The 17,996-nt window shown below is 35.3% G+C and overlaps 1 protein-coding gene across 1 annotated transcript in view; it reads right to left on the reverse strand.

The window, feature by feature from the left end:
* TMEM135 (transmembrane protein 135) overlaps positions 1-17,996 on the reverse strand; it is a 249,725-nt gene that overhangs the window by 186,537 nt on the left and 45,192 nt on the right. Inside the window, exon 4 of the mRNA XM_043452729.1 lies at positions 10,246-10,279. Coding sequence (XP_043308664.1) covers positions 10,246-10,279 — 34 coding nt within the window. The remainder of the gene's footprint in view (positions 1-10,245; positions 10,280-17,996) is intronic.

Here is a 17,996-nt window from a genome sequence, read left to right on the forward strand (position 1 = left end):
CACTGGAAAGCAGGTTCTTTACCACCAAGACCACTGTTATTACAGCCACTGTGCTGCTGCTGCTAAATTGCTTCAGTCGTGTCCAACAGCAGCCCACCAGGCTCCCCCGTCCCTGGGGTTCTCCAGGCAAGAACACTGGAGTGGGTTGCCATTTCCTTCTCTTACTTCTAATTAGAGTGAGCATAATATATCTCTTATCAAAACTTTTACTTTTAACCCATTTTAAATTTATTTGTCCCTTTACTTTTAAAGTGACTTCTTGTAGGTTACATATAGTTGAGTAGATCTGAGGTTTATAATACACATACCTTCAAGTGATTTATACACTGTCCCACATGGTATAAAAATCTGTCATTACATTTCCATTTCTTCCATTTCTTCCCTCTTGAACTCTGCATTAATGTTGTTAAACACTACTTTTACGTATAACCCTCACAAACTATACTATTATTTTTGCAATCAATTACACCTTTAAAGGAGGATGTATAAGAAAAGTATCTTTTATATCTACCAAGGTATTGATAGTGACTATTTTCAGTGCTCTTCATTTCTCCGTGTAGATCTAGATTTCCAACTACTATTATTTTCCTGAAAACTTCCTGACAAACTTTAACATTTCCTCTAGTACAGGTCTGCTGGTGATGAATTCTTTTAGCTTTTCTATGTCTGAAAAAGTCTTTACTTTGTATGTACCACCACCTGCAAGGAAAACTGAAGCACATATTGCCTTCACAAGGCAAACAGTGTATTTAACTAGGTATATAAAGACTAGTTGTGATGAAGTCTCACGCCTAAAGAAAAATGGCACCCTTTTTTCCTTTGGCCTAATTGATCCTGTAGCGGTCCTTCAAGCCACTTGGAGCAGAATACCTACTAGATTCAATGTCAACCTCCAACCCCAGGATGAATTATCAAATTATTAAAATAGAAATACAGGACAAAGAAACACATGACAAAATTCTCTCCTAAAGTACCAACAAATCTATGTTCAAATGAACTACCAGAATATGATATTTTCTCACATTCCAAGCCACTCTGTCCTTTTAGCAGAAAGTATCGAATCTAAAAATACATCTTCTCAGCTTTTATCCATGCACATCCAGAGAAATTTACAAAACAGTCATATACAAAGATTATTATCACCAGATTGACTGTGACACTGAGGAGTTGGAAGTAATCTGGATGTCCATCACTGGAAGAATGAACAAGTAAAATGCACTAGATGAACCAGATGGTGTTAATGGTGCACAATTCTGTGAATGTACTAAAAACCACTCCAAATGGGTAACTTTTGTGGTATGTGATTTACATCACAATAAAGCTATTATAAGGCATATACAGGGGATCAAGGGATGAACATTCTGGCACACTTCCTAGCAGTCAGAACAATACACTGGAAGGACATAAAGGAACACACATCGGTCTCAAAAGCACAGTGTCAAGTCAAAGTGAATACAACAATATGTATAGATCTTCAAATGCATGCATGCTAAGGCACTTCAGTCATGTCTGACTCTTTGCAACCCTATCGACCAAAGTCCACCAGGCTCCCCTGTCCACAGGGTGCTCCAGGCAAGAATGCTGCAGTGGGTTACCATGCCCTCCTCCAAGGGATCTAACACCGCATTAAATTGCTCAATAAAAGAAAATAAGAGGGAGTCTCTAGTAAGTCCCCTTTTCATGATCACAAGTCCTCCTCTATGCCTGCCTTTGTGATCAAGTGGCCCATGACAACTTTCAAGAATCTATTCACCTTGGATAGCAAAGTATCTCATCTTCTACCAAATGAAGATAAGAGCTCAAGATGACCCAAATGTTATACTGGGCACCAAAAGCACATTCTTCAATGTGATTTAAAAAATCAGAGTAAGAATAGAGAGGAAAATATCATCCCTAATTCTGGTACTCATAAGAAACCATCCAGCAAAGGAATCTACTAGCTCAGGAGCTCAGTTGAGAACAGATCTACTTACTCTTTTGTTTACCTTCCTTTGAAAAAACAAGGTCATTTGGTTGGCTTAAAGAACTTGGGTCTCAAAGTTAATGGACCAGAGCAAGGAAAGAAGAAGAATAGGTATTATTAATAAGTTCACCACCTTAGAAGAAAAGGGTCATTCTCTCTCATCTTTGCCATTTTCTAGAGTATTTGCTCCCAATCTCCATCCATTCAATAACTATTCATTGAGCGCATATTATATTCTAAACACTGTAGACACTAGGGATGTCAGTGAACAAGCAGGAATTCTTGCTGCTAAGCAGCTTATATATCATGTGGGGAAAATGAAGCAAACAAATAAGAAAATTTCTAAATTTTAAATTTTTAAATTTCATTTACTCATAAGAGCCATGAAAAAAAAAAGATTACAAGTTAGAGAGGTGAGGGGAAGCTGCTTTAACCGTAACAGTAAAGACTCTTTTAGGATGTAACAACAGGTTAAGAAGCATACAAGGAGAAGATGCTAGCCAAGAAAACTTTAGGGAAATAGATTTCCAAGCCCCCACTCCTGTCCCCCAAAAGCACTACAGCTATAAAGGACTAATGAGCACCAAATACTCTACAGACAAAATCAATCCAGTGTAAAGAACAAGAAGAGCAGATGAAGTCAGAGAGATGCCAGCTCTGTGAGGTGTTTGTACTGTACACAGGCTGCAGTGAGAAGCAGGAAGGGAAGGTTTTTCTGAGTTTTAAGATCAAGAAGCTCTAATTTGTATTTCCAATGACTCTAACTGCTATGTGGAAAACAGACTGTATAAGAAGACAGGAGTGGGAAGATGTAAACGAATGAGGCTATTCAGGCAGCTGAGGGGAGAGAGTTTAGGCTCAGACTCCAGTTATAACTGTGTAGGGAATGAGTCACTGTAAGATGCAGGGTATATTTTCTAAGGAGAATAAGATTTTGCAAAGTACTGGACCAAGAGTATAAGATGAAGAAAAGAGTTAAAACGCATACGTTTCTGGCCTAAGCAACTAGATGGATGGTTGATGTCTTTTGATGCAAAAGGAAGGCTTAGGGGAGCAATTTGAAAGAGTATTTATAATTGCTTTTTGAATTTAATACTTTCAGTTTACTTTTTTTTCGTGTTCATCTATCAAATTTCTCCAACTAGTTTACAATCCACTTTGTATTTCTTTTGTATCCTCACGTGCCTAGCATAGCTGATACATAATAAATACCTGCTGAATCTAATTAAATTGAAGTAGCCTTACAAGAAAACATATGAGTCAACATTTTCAAACCGTATGTTTGAAAAATCAAATACAGATGTTTTAATCAAAGACACTGCATGTTTAAAATTAAAAAACAAGTGCTAGAGACAAGCCTGTAGATATATGTTTACAATTTTAAAATGTATGCATTGTTGAATGCTTGGTGGCACAAAGGAAATTGCAGAGAGAAGCTTTCAAAAGACTTACATAGAAAGATTGGTAAACGTCATAAATTATAGTTAAACTAAACAGAAATGAACTACTCTTGACGTCACACCCTAAATAACTGTTAGCAGCAAATCATAAGTTTTGAAAAACTGGAATCCTCAGTCATCGTCACAACCAACGAAATAAAAGGAACTCATGTAAATGCTAACTTTTATGCGTTCTCTTTTAAATCAAACTGTGACAAAGTTGAATCCGAGCAGCTGGTGTTCTTGTTGCGTAATTGGTTCTGGCATATTACCTTCACAAAAACACTTCCATCATTTTATAGACATATCTTGGGCAAGAGCCAGAGAATATATTCAATTCTTTTTTGTATATCCTCTATACACTTTGCCCTTTAACAACTAATTCTCTGTCAACTCTAAAAACCTGAGGGAAAAAACTATACAATTTTTAAAATTTTACATTTTTCTTTCCAAAATTTTCTAACATAGAACTTAAAGACTTTCACATGGGTATTAATTAAACTGTATTAAACTGTAAGACTTCATAATTTTTAAAACTGTTAAATTATAATTTATGACATTTACAGCTAAGGCTACAAATCACTTAGGTTCAATAACTGAGAGTTATCCGGGCTTACTGACAGATATTACAAATAATAAGAATAGCCCAAGAGAATATCTCCTTATAAAAGCAAAAGCATTAATAGAGATGTCCCTTATTTAGAATATATAGTTCTTCACCCACTCCCTACAACAATTAACATAACATAGTTCATAAACACAACTAGTAAGATTGACATTCACAGCTACACAGTTTAAACACTGTACTGTTTTCTGCTTCGAGACAACTATCAATATTAAAAAACAGAGATGAGGTTTTACATCTCTCCCCTAGTAAAGTATAAGGTCCTCAGAATCAGGAACTATACCTTGTTTATTTGGGTAGCCCCAATTTTACCAATTATGTCTAACAGAGTAGAAACTCAACAAATGTTGCTTATTCTTTTTCCTTTGTTCCTAAATTTTGACCTCAATTTAGCAATCCTTGGAAAGGCAAGAATTTTGTCTTATGATCACCAGTGACACGTCTTGAAGATAGAGCTACCTCCAATTCCTCTCCTTTCTTCAATATTCAGGTCCCATGCAATTCATAAAACCTTCTTGGGGACTTTCCTGGAGGTCCAGTGGCTAGGACTCCAGGCTCCTAGGGTGCTTGGGTTCAATCTCTAGTCAGGGAACTAGATCTCACATGCAGCAACAAAGACCTACTGCAGCCAAATAAATAACGTATAAAGTGTTATTGTTGTTCAGTTGCTCAATAATGTCCAACTCTTTGCGACCCCATGGACTGCAGCATGCCAGGCCTCTCTGTCCTCCACCATCTCCTGGAGCTTGCTCAAACACATGTCCATTGAGTCGGTGATGCCATCCAATCATCTTGTCCTCTGTTGTCCCCTTCTCTTCCTGCCTTCAATCTTTCCCAGCATCAGGGTCTTTTCTAATGAGTTGGCTCTTCACATCAGGTGGTCAAAGTATTGGAGTTTCGGCTTCAGCATCAGTCCTTCCAATGAATGTTCAGGGTTGATCTCCTTTAGGATTGACTGGTTTGATCTCCTTGCAGTCCAAAGGACTCTCAAGAGTCTTCTCCAATACCACGGTTCAAAAGCATCAATTCTTCAGTGCTCAGCTTTCTATAAGGTCCAACTCTCACATCCATACATGACTGCTGGAAAAATTATAGCTCTGACTAGATGGACCTTTGTCAGCAAAGTAATGTCTCTGCTTTTTAATATGCTGTCTAGGTTGGTCATAGCTTTTCTTCCAAGGAGCAAGTGTCTTTTAATTTTGTGGCTGGAGTCACCATCTGCAGTGATTTTGGAGCCCAAGAAAATAGTCTGTCACTGTTTCCATTGTTTCCCATCTATTTGCCATGAAGTGATGGGACTGGATGCCATGATCTTAGTTTTTTTGAATGTTGAGTTTTAAGCCAGCTTTTTTCACTCTCTTCTTTCACCTTCAAGAGGCTCTTTAGTTATTATTCACTTTCTGCCATAAGGGTGGTGTTGTCTGCATATCTGAGGTTATTGATATTTCTCTCAGCAACCTTGATTCCAACTTGTGTTTCATCCTGCCTGGCATTTCATGTGATATACTCTGCATATAAGTTAATTAAGCAGGGTGCAATATACAGCCTTGACATACTCCTTTCCCAATTTGGAACCAATCTGTTGTTCCATGTCTGGTTCTAACTGTTCCTTCTTGATCTGCTTACAGGTTTGTCAGGAGGCAGGTAAGGTGGTCTGGTAATCCCATCTCCAAGCATTTTCCACAATATGTTGTGATCCACACAGTCAAAGGCTTTAGCATAGCCAATGAAGCAGAAGTAGATATTTTTCTGGGATTCTCTTGCTTTTTCTATGATCCAACTGATGTTGGTAATTTGACATCTGGTTCTTCTGCCTTTTCTAAATCCAGCTTGAACAACTGGGAGTTCTCAGTTCACATACTATTGAAGTCTAAGTTGGAGAATTTTGAGCATTACTTTGTTAGCATGTGAAATGAGTGCAATTGCGTGTTAGTCTGAACATTCTTTGGCATAGCCCTTCTTTGCGACTGGAATGAAAACTGACCTTTTCTAGTCCTGTAGCCACTGTTGAGTTTTCCAAATTTGCCAGCACATTGAGTGCAGCATTTTCACAGCATCATCTTTTAGAATTTGAAATAGCTCAGCTGGAATTCCATTCCCTCGACTAGCTTTGTTCGTAGTGATGCTTCCTAAGGCCCACTTGACTTCACACTCCAAGACACCTGGCTCTAAGTGAGTAATCACACCATCATGGCTACCTGTGGTTACCAGGACCCTGTCACAGGGACAGGGGCTCTGGCCGCCGCAGACCTGGGAGGCGAGGCATGTGGCTAAGTCCTCTTGGAGGAGGTCACCATTAGCTCCATTACAGAGCTGCCAGGCAGACTACCCATAAACTATAAACATTAAAAAAAGTAAAATAAAACCTTCTCATTTCCCCAGCACAAAGCTAACTCCCTTTCCTAAAGTTCTTAAAACCGTACTGTCCAACCACATAGTTGACGATGAATAAACTATCATTTTAATTATTTTTTTACAGCTTGCAGGTCAATCCCAGTTCTTTTTTTAAAAACGTTTTATTTTGTATTGGGGTATAGCCAATTAACAAACAATGTTGTGATAGTTTCAGGCAAACAGGGAAGGGATTCAGCCACATATATATATGCGTCCATTCTCCCCCAAACTCCTCTCCCATCCAGGCTGCCACATAACACTGAGCAGAGTTCCATGTGATATACAGCAGGCCCTTGTTGTTTATCCATTTTAAATAGAGCAATACATTAACATTTTAAATCCAGATCTAGATAAACCTTACTGCCTCAACTAAACTATTTTCAAGAGCAGAATAATGACTTATGTATTTTTTGGTATTTGTTTAGTCACTATATCGTGTCTGCCCCTTTTTCAATCCCATGGACTATAGTCCTCCAGGCTCCTCTGTTCATGGGATGTCCTAGGCAAGAATACTGGAATGGGTTGCCACTTCCTTCTCCAGGGGATCTTCCTAACCCAGGGATCGAACCTGCATCTCCAGCATTGGCAGGCAGAGTCTCTACCACTGAGCTACCAGGGAAGACCATAGTGACTTATACTTCTGTCCAAATACACAGGAAAGTGCTTTGCAATATATGTTCATTGATAAAAATAAAGACAAAGATGATAAAGATAATATGAAGCCAGTTTTCCATATTTTTCTCAGATATTCATTCAAAGGCATGGCAATGCCTTTGAAATTTTCCGGTCAAAATAACTAAGGAATGGATAACTGTCACAGCCAAAACTAACAAAATGATATTATTACTAATCAAATAGTAATTTATTGTCACCCAACATTTTTGTGGGTATATGTGTATATGTACAAAACCAACTCAGTGTAATGAGAGTATAGCCAAGAGTTAGGTGAAAAGGTATGATGACGCTCTCCAGAGAATGGTTACTTAGTACTATGAGCCATAATACTATACGGCATAGTGACAAAAGACGTCACATAACAATACACCCCCAATTTTTTATTGGGTATATAATGTGTAATGTGAATGTGCATCTATTTATGTAGGGACATTGGAAGAAAGGGAAGGGGATAAAATAACAAACACTAAAATGTTAGCAATTACTACATGGTGAAACTACAGATAACTTTTACTTTCTTTTTCATGTTTTTCTCTACTTTCTAATTCAGAAACACATACCTAACAATAAATAACTTTCTTAAAATAAAACGTCCCAACATTTAGAAATTTTGTCATTGATGTTAAAATAAGCCAACAATCTCAACTCAGTCTAGCGAGCAATATAATAGAGCTCTAGAACTTAGTTATTTCTTAGGGATAAATTCAGGCTCTGAAAATATTTCTTATCTATTCCACACTAATCACCCTCTTACTTAAATAATAGTTACACAGCAATAGTATAAATAAAAGGCTCTATTTAGAGGAAGGGGAGATGAAGATGAAAGAGAATGAAGATACTAAGACTACCATTAGTATCCCAAACATATCATATACAAATTTCTTTGAACACGTCGTCAAAAATCCATGTGTGAGGCTTTGATCTCATTCAATTTTTAAATTACAGACCTTGGCTGACAAAAGATTAAAGACCAATCTATATTTTGCACTTCTGAAAAGCTTTTCTAATACTGAAATTTATTAATCTGGACATAAAAAGTACAAATCTACTTAACAGACAAATGTTATTCCCCACACACAAAAAGTTTCACATTTAGAAAGAACTAGAGATTCAAAGGTTTATTCTAGATTGCAAATGCTATCAAAACAACATAGTACAGCCCCTCTGGAAAACAGTTTATCAGTTTCTTTAAAAACTAACCATTCAACTACCATACAACCTGGCAACTGCAGTCCAGGGCATTTATCCCAGAGAAATAAAAACTCCTGTTTACACAAAAACTTGCATGTGAATATTTATAGCATCTTTATTTGTAATAGCCAAAATGTGGAAGCAAGCCAGATGTTCTTCAATAGGTGAACCGTTAAATAAACTAGTATATCCATACCATGGTACACTTACTCGGCAATAAAAAGGAATGAACTACTGATATGCCCAACAACTTGAATCAATCTCCAGAAAACAGCTAATGACAAAAAATATGTACTATATAATTCTATTTATAAAACATTCTTGAAATGACCATAGAGATGAACAATAAATTAGTGGCTACCAGAGGTTGGGCAATAGTAGGGAAAGGTCAGAGGTAAGTACTGGGTTGGCCAAAAAGTTTGTTCAGGTTTTTCTGTAAAATTTTAGGAAAAACTCAAACTTTTTAGCCAACCCAATAAATGTAGCTACAAAACAGCAACATGAAGAAAATGTTCTCTACCTTGACTATAGTAAATATCAATGCAAATATCCTACTTTTGATCTACTATAGTTTTGTAAGATACTACTATTAAGGGAAACTGTGTAGAGAGTACGTGAGATCTATTATTTCTTACAACTGTATAGGAATCTATGATTATTTCAAAATAAAAAGCTTAATCTTAAAAAAACAGTATTTTTAGGGCATCTTCCAACATTGATTATATCAATCAAAATCAAATATCTTCTCTCCAGGAATTTCTAGTCTAAACCAGGGAACACAAAAAGTTTGTGGAAATTTACTTAGAATTTAAGAAAAGTATATAAATACATATAGTATTTGGGTATTAAAGTATGACCATGTGGGCATATAAAAAAGCATGTTCACAACTAAAAGGAAAACAAACAGATTAAAACTCAAATCCATTCCAGGTATGCAGATGTAGTATTTTTAAGCTCTTTACAAAATAAGAAAGGAAAGCAGCATCTAGAACAGTTTAGTGCTGCTATTATGGTCTCCATAGCACCCTATAATTCATCTTTCAGTCCTTTTCAAACATTATTATTTCTACCGTGACTTTTCCACTAGACAGCAAACTCCATAAACACAAAGACCGTCTTCATCTTGCCTTCTAGCACATAGCACAGTAACTTACAAAGAGCAAAAATTAAATATTTCAAAACTGAAATAAGTTGCTAAATGTAACCCTGAACTACAGTCTCCTCTGTTACAGAACTCAAAAACCTATCCTTAGGTAAACAAATAATTATTTATCTTTCCTTAGTTGAATTTTTCAATGTTGCCTACAATTTCTGTGAAACAACTTTAAAAGCTTTTAATACACATATGCTTTTAAAATATGAGCTTGACAATGAAAATCATATACCCTGAATATATATCTACTGGAAAGAGTATTAAGACAACATTAATTTCAATTCTAAAAACTTAAGAAAGTTTTTAGAAGCCTAGACTATCATATTATTAAATATATTCAGTATTCAAAAATAGAATCAATGCTATTTTGAAACCCAGGAAAACTGTACATCATAAAAGCTTATCCTTAAATCATTCTTCCCGTAAGAAGTTAGCAATAGAAGCAGAATGAAATGAAATGAAAGATACATAGAGAGAGGATACAGATATAGATATGCACACTACCAAATATGAAGACCTAAGCTTAAAAGAAAAAAGAATCATGAAGAACACAGGGCAGTGAATCTATTATCCTCCTGAAATAAGTACAATTCAGTCATATAATTTAATAGGAATAAACCAGAGAGCATCAAAGCTATTTTAAACATTTAAGTCTATCCTTTAAAACAAAGACAGACAACATTCTCAAATTTAAATACGTTTCCTTTTTTTAAGGGAATTTTATTCAAAAAACAAAAAAGGTTAAAAAAAAAAAAGGGGGGGGCATGGGTAAACCTCAAAAGCAAAAAAAAAAAAATTTACTTACCAAGTTGGCCATATAAATTGTGAGCAGCCCTCTCCTGCAAATAATTTTAAGAAGAAAGAGAGTGAGACTAAACACAAATTTGACTTAATAATCACTTCATCATTTTTTTTAGAAATGTATCAAACCAATTATCAGGAGTGGTGGGAAAGGAGTAGATTATGCAGAATTAAGCTTTTAGTACTGTAATAGTTAGCTGTATAAATCAGTTCTACAAGTCATTCTGTTTGGCAGTCATTAAATATTCTGTTTAGTGCTTGTTAATTAAAATTCTTTAAAATTACTATTGCCTGGGACTTCCCTGGTAGTCTACTGGTAGAATCCATCTTCCAATACAGGCAATGTGGGTTCGATCCCTGGTCAGGGGACTAACATCCCACCTGCTGCAGGGCAACTAAGCCCACACACCATGACTACTGAGCCCATACGCCACAGCTAGAGAGCCCACACGCTGCAACATAAACCCAGCACAGCCAAAATCTTCAAAGAATTAAAAACATACAGTCAAAGCTCTAACATTTCTTAAAAAAAAAAAAATTACTATTGACTAGTAATTGCTAATTAGACCTATTGTAAAGATCATATATCTAACATAATAAACTAACACAGTGGTAAATGCATGTCAATTACATCTCAATTTTTAAATTTACTGACACTTTATTAATAGGAAGAGAGGTACAATTTGCTATTAGTTTATCTTTATGTTAGAGAATTCTAAACTTAATGAAGAATCCTAGCAAATTCATCTTGCCAAGAAGTCAAGGCCATAACAATTGTAACTAAATGTAAATTTATTGTTAAAAAATCAGGTCTTCTATCATTTTACACATAACGCAACTGTTCATTAGACATTGTTACAAATCACACTAAATCACCTTGCTTTAATTTCATTGTTAAGTGAAAAGTCAGGTACTAAGTGAGCTTTTTAACATCAAAGGACAAACAAAAGCTCTGTAAACACTTGTTTTACAGAAAAACTACATATTTACTAAATGCATAATCACTCTTACCTAAAAAGAATTCACCTAGAAACTCAAAGATAAGGACAATTTTATGCCCTTATAACTTTAACTTGAACACTGCACATGAGACCATAAATGATGCACATCTCTCTAATAAATAAGTCTTTAATATTTAAAGCTTTCCAGGGCAGGGCTCAAATAAACTCTGAAAATCATAGAAACATATCTGAGTTTCAATAATGAACGTTTTTAGTACTCAAAGAAACAATTACTTTGTAACATAAAAAAGTAAGAATATCAAATCAATTTCATTTCAATATCATGCTAGATCTTGATAGTAACATCATCAATCAATCTTCTTGATGTCAGATCCAGTCATACAAAACCTTGATTGTTCATCACTTAAAATGGCTTAACAGGATTTTCAATTTACTAAAGCCATATGGAGGCAGTATGATATAACTGAATAATGCTAAAGCGAAGTTAAGAAATCAGGGTTCCAGTTAACTTCCTCTGGTACTCTAGTTTTGTCATTAAAATGAGGGAACTAGTTATCTAACTTATATTTTTAAATATAAAAACTATTTTTTAAAAAACTTAACATTTATCACTAATATATAAAATATAACATTGGGTCCATCCTGGTTGAAAGGAGGCGGCGCCCTAAGCATACCCACTGGGCCATGCCCCCAGCAATGTCCCTCTTCAGCAGGTCCTAATGTACCTTAGCAGAACAACAGAATTCCACTGCTCCTCTAAAAATGAATTTCAAAATCAGTGATAAGATGATTTGTAAGGTCCCTTTTAGGTCTTCTTTTCTATGATTTATACATATCAATTGAAATTGTTCTTACTAACCCTTACCAATCTTTAGTTCCTACCAAATTCTAAATCAAAGATGTTCTAACAGTACTTAATTTAAATAAATCATATCAAGAAAAATTAGGGTAACATCATCATCTAAGAGTCACACATACATGGAAAAGCTAAATGCTTCTCAAGGATTTACCTGTTCTTATCAATTGCTGGTTACATATGAACAAAAAAATAGTATTCTTCATTACAAAACCAAAGTAAAGATATTTCTGTAATTTCAGTGGTAATGCCTGAAAATACATTTCACTATGGAGTGAAATTAAGACGCTTGCTCCTTGGAAGAAAAGCTATGACAAACTAGACAATGTGTTAAAAAGCAGAGACATTACTTTGCCAACAAAGGTTCATCTAGTCAAAGCTATAGTTTTTCCAGCAGTCATGTATGGATGTGACAGTTGGACCATATAGAAGGCTAAGCACCAAAGAACCGATGCTTTTGAGCTGTGGGGTGGAGAAAACGCTTGAGAGTCCCTTAGACTGCAAGGAGATCCAATCAGTCAACCCTAAAGGAAATCAGTCCTGAATGTTCATTGGAAGGACTGATGATAAAGCTGAAGCTCCAATACTTTGGCCACCTGATGTGAAGAGCTGATTCATTAGAAAAGACCCTCATGATGAGAAAGATTGAAGGCAGGAAGAGAAGGGGACGACAGAAGATGAGATGGTTAGATGGCATCACCGATGAGATGGACTTGAGTTTGAGCAAGCTCCGGGAGACGGTGAAGGACCAGGAAGCCTAGCGTGCTGCAGTCCGTGGGGTCGCAAAGAGTCAGACACAAGTGAGTGACTGAACAACAACAATGAAGTGAACTAATATATGATGCTATCTTCAAAAACATTTATTCCACTAATTTCATTCTGTCTCTGATAATAACAGCAACCCAACTCTAGAATCATCACTAGCTTCCATCTGTAACTGTTTATCTTTACTGAGCAAAGATGATCTCATTTAATCGCTAAATTTTCACAGACCTGCAATAGTACCTGGCATCTAACAGACACTAAACAGATGGTAGAATTACTAAGCAAAGTGTTACTAGGAATCCAGTCATATAAGAAGGAATACATTATAGACATATATTGTAGAAATATAATCACGAAAGACAACCACTAGACAGAGGGAGGACTGACTAATGACACTTATTTATTAGCAAGCAAAAACATGATCCATTTGTATAAAATTTAATAATTTACACAGTATAATTAATATTTTGAAATCAGATTTTATCCTCTCAGTAGTTACACAAAGTATAAAGCAGACACTATCATCCTTACTCTGTTAAAAACCAAGAATCAGAGAAGTGGTTTATTCAAAAATATGAAGGCAGCAGAAAGCAAGTTCTTCCGACTCAAGTTTCACATTCTTTCCAAGGTACTGCTTCTACAGTAGAAAATCTTTACTAAGTTATCTTTCAGTCCTAAACTACACTGATTTGTTTAACATGGTATCCCAGCAGGCTTCTGTGCAGCGAGGGTAAAGAAAGCCTTGACACAGTCTATCTATCAGTAAAAAGCCGAGGATGTATTGCTATTAGGGTACTTGAGACTATTACGGTCTCAAGCTTCAATCTGTTGTTGTTGTTAGTTGCTCAGTCGTGTCCGACACTTTGTGACCCATAAACTGTAGCCTGGCAGGCTCCTCTGTCCATGAGATTTCCCAGGCAAGGATACTGTATCGTTTGCCATTTCCTTCTCCAGGGGATCTTCCTGATCCAGAGATCCAACCCACGTCTCCTGCACTGGCAGGCAGATTCTTTACCCACTGAGCCACCTGGGAAGCCCCAAGTTTCAATTCACCATTTCCAAATAATGAGGAAGATCACCTCCTCCTCAGCTTTATCTGAACTCCAACCCAAAGCTAACAGCCTCAAGAATGAGAGGACGGTATTTTATTTGGCAGGTTAGAATATCAGAACAGTAATTTATTTTATCACTTCTCCAGAGATGGTCAGTATTACAGGAAACAGATAAGTTGATTAAATACCATTTTATTATTTAACACTTGACTGTATCTAGCCTAAGTCTGAAGACAAACAAGTCACGCCCTTCCTAGTGAGTAAATTCTCTCTGGAAACCAAGTTACACATTAAAACACTGCTACAACAGTGACAGGGAAGTGGGGAGATGTCAGTTAGAAAAAAAGTGGGCCTAGAGAAGGGCTGGGGCCAAGGAGGACAATAACTTTTTAAACTTCACAGGAGGCTCTGATACACAAATACTTCCATTCTTCTAATCTAATCACTAGATTAGAAGACTGGTGAAACTCGATGAATAAGCAGCCTAAAGTTAGTCAAGTATTTCTTTCAACCACAGTTAAGCTTTATTTATTTATTTTTTTTTTGATGGGGAAAGGAGGTAAATCTTTTAAACTTCCATTAAAAATGTAAATGGGTGTGTACATCAAGGGGTACTATCTAAAAAAGTATTAAGAACCACTGTTAAGAACTGTGCAATCAGAGTATCACTATTCCTTATGGGGAAATATTAAAATAATTAAATTTTCGTAACATCTCAGTAGCATAAAAGGTATCCTCACATTCTACTGAAATTTCAAGGATTATCTTCTAATGACATTATTTTGTCTAATTAGATGGACAATAATGCTTTTTATTTTCTGGAAACTTTAGTGTAAATATTCTTTAGTTAACTTCCTCAAACTTCTGAATGACACTGTATATAACACATTTCATAACTAAGGTCACTAGGGAATATAGTAGGAATAGTATAACTTCTAAATATTTATATATACATATAAAATATGCCTGTGTTCAATGGATAAGGAGAAATTAGAGATTAAAGAAAAACAAAGTGAATGTTCCTAAACACTGTAAGTTTACCAAGAGATTTTATTTAATCATTTCAGAAAGTCTTTCAAATTAAATAGAATTTCATTTGTCAAAATATTTCAGAACAGTATAAAATACTTCTTTAAGGTACAGGAATGGGTAAGACAAACTTCTAGTCCAGAGAAAGAGTTCATAATTATATTCTATGGTATACAGTGGATAATAGAGAGGTAAGATTTTTCAGAAGACTGCAAGGTAATCTCATTTTCTTCCTGTGAACATGACACTGAAACTTGAAGATACCAAGAATTTACAGGCCAGTTTATAGGTATTCTTTTACCCACATAGTACATAGTTGATTCCTTTTGGTCACATCTGCTTAGGAGTTTCATAATTACAACAGTGTAATTTAACAACTTAAACCATGAATATGCTTAGAATAAATACCCAATTCTGATACTTTAATCCATGTCCTTCTTTGAGCACCCTGCAGCTTTAACTTATCTAAACTAATACTAAATATCAAAGCAAATCCACAACTACTCTACAAAACAAAATCCATCAGAACAACTTCTTTCTGAACCACAAACAAAGGACTTCCTAGAAAAAGAAAGAGAAGACTAGTTCTTAACAGCCCACCTAGGGATAAACTAGATGCTACCAAAGCTTCCTGCTGAGTTACTAAGATCACAGTTCTTCGTGGCACAAATTTTTTAAGCAACCCTGGAAACAACTTCAAAGCTTCGCAGAACCCCATAATGATGCGATTAAGATTTAAGTAAGCTGCCCTCTTAGAAGGTGTTAGGAACTAGCTGGCAAAGCATGTTTAATTCTGTAGATAGAAGGAGACTGAGAAAGATGGAGAGATGGATGGCTGGGTGGATGGATGAATAAAAGGATGGATGAGTTGGAGAGAAGGAGAAAAAAGTGACGAAATAAATTTAAACCAATATAGATGAAAACATATTCATGAATATAGTTAGATTTTCACTTATATATCTATACCTATATATATACACACACACACATATATATCCATCATATGTATGTGTGTGTATATATAACCACGTTGTATGTTTGTACATCATTAAATGCTTTTTTTAAAAAAGTGATTATACAATTGAGTACAAAGCATATAACTTTAGTAAAGATTTCATTATTGAATAGAGCTTCAGAGATTAAAAAATTTAAATTATCACAATTTGCTAATTTGGAAAAAACTGCTAATCCTCCACATTCTTTTTCTTCTATCCTTTCTAATATATTACTGATATTTACTTTTAAAAGGATGAACTAAGAACTGATCAATTAATTTAAAATTTGGTTCAAAACTGATTCCTTAAAGGTTGCTATTTCCCAACTTCTAACCTCAGACTCCCTATTCTGAGCTTTGAGACTCTAATCTCCAATAGCTTCAATAATCACCAACAGGAGGAAACCTCCGATTTTATTTATATAACCACCATGCTTTTCCTGAATCTAGACTCACACTTCAAGCTGCCTACTGGCCACCTCCAACAACATATCATTGACCTTCTTTGGGAACTAAAGGCATAATTATAAATTCCTCTTCCTTAAATGCTATAATATTAATATGTTTCATTTGGGGCTAGATGTAATAATTTTAAAATACACTTATCTTCAACCTTTGTAAATTACTTATATAAAACATACACAAGCAAATTTTTTAGCTTTATTTCTTTATAAGTTGTTTTATAGTGTATCTTAGTTTTAAAAAGTCTAGGAGATAACTTTCTACCAGATTCTACTCAGTAATCTGAGTAGATTACTCAGGTATCTTGATGTTTAATGAAATCTTAAGAAAAATTTGTTGCTAAATGAAAAATGTTTTCAAAGCAAGTAAGACCATTGTTAAATTTTGCACAATTCCAGATAAACAGAGACTAGACTTTCTTAAAGTAAGATACACTATGAAACTTATAAAGAAACAAAGCTAAAAGATTTGCTTTTCTATGTTTTATTGTTAAAGTCAAAAATGTTTTTTAAACCTGCATTTTAAAAAGTAAGTCACTAGCTTCTGAACAATACTATAAAATTTAATTTTAAAGTTTTTAATTAGACCCCAAACCATTTGTGCTTGATGTACATATATACACACAACACTTTAAAAAAAAGAAGAAGAAGACCTTAGAGCTATTTCCAGGTTTTTTTTTAATTGCATCATCTAATAAAGAACAGAACTAAATCAACACCTGTCACAAAAAGTTCAACTACTAAACAATCACATCAAGATAAGGATCACTTTTTCTTCAGAAACCATGGGATAATACTCATAAAGAAGTTAAAATTCTAGAGAGAGAGAGAGAAGTCACTCAGTCAAGTCTGACTATTTGAGACCCCATGGACTGTAGCCTACCAGGCTCCTCCATCCATGCAATTTTTCAGGCAAGAGTACTGCAGTGGGTTGCCATTTTCTTCTCCAGGGGATCTTCCTGACCCAGGGATAGAACTCAGGTCTCCTGGCATTGCAAGCAGACACTTTACAGGCTGAGCCACCAGGGAAGCCTCAAATTCTAATCAGCCTCTAATTCTAATCTAAACAGAGTAAAGCCACTCCAACTAATATTTAGAACAAGCCATAATCTAGGGCAAATTTTCTATGAATCCCTAGTGTCTGTGAATAAAATACTAGTGCAATAGCTCACTTAAATAAATAAAAACAGAAAGCTTAAAAAACAGTTTACTATCAAATGTTAAAAGGAGAATAGGAAATAAACTACTTCCAGGAAACCTCTTTATGCCTTAAGGAGTTATAGCTTTTAATGTCAATAACACAATTTTATTTTGGTACTATCATGGTATTTAAATAAATGTTGCTCTTCAAAAAAGAATTTGACTTTTTGGAAAAACTTAAAAAAGAAATAAATACATAAAAATGGAATTCTTAAAAAAAAATTCTTCTTCCAGTTTACAGTTTACATATAAGGAGCCTGGAAGTGATCACTTAGCCCTAAAACCAAGTAAAAAACTGAACAAATGGAAAAGTCAACTTCCACAAGAGAAGTAAGGTCACACTGCGAACTGCTGCCCCCTGCACTGCAGAAACTGCAAGCAGATACCGAGAACGAGCCTGTAACAGAGCACAAACTCACACGCTGAAGCCTCTGGG

The sequence above is a fragment of the Cervus canadensis genome, chromosome 29 (assembly GCF_019320065.1).
Source record: "Cervus canadensis isolate Bull #8, Minnesota chromosome 29, ASM1932006v1, whole genome shotgun sequence".
Classification (NCBI taxonomy): domain Eukaryota; kingdom Metazoa; phylum Chordata; class Mammalia; order Artiodactyla; family Cervidae; genus Cervus; species Cervus canadensis.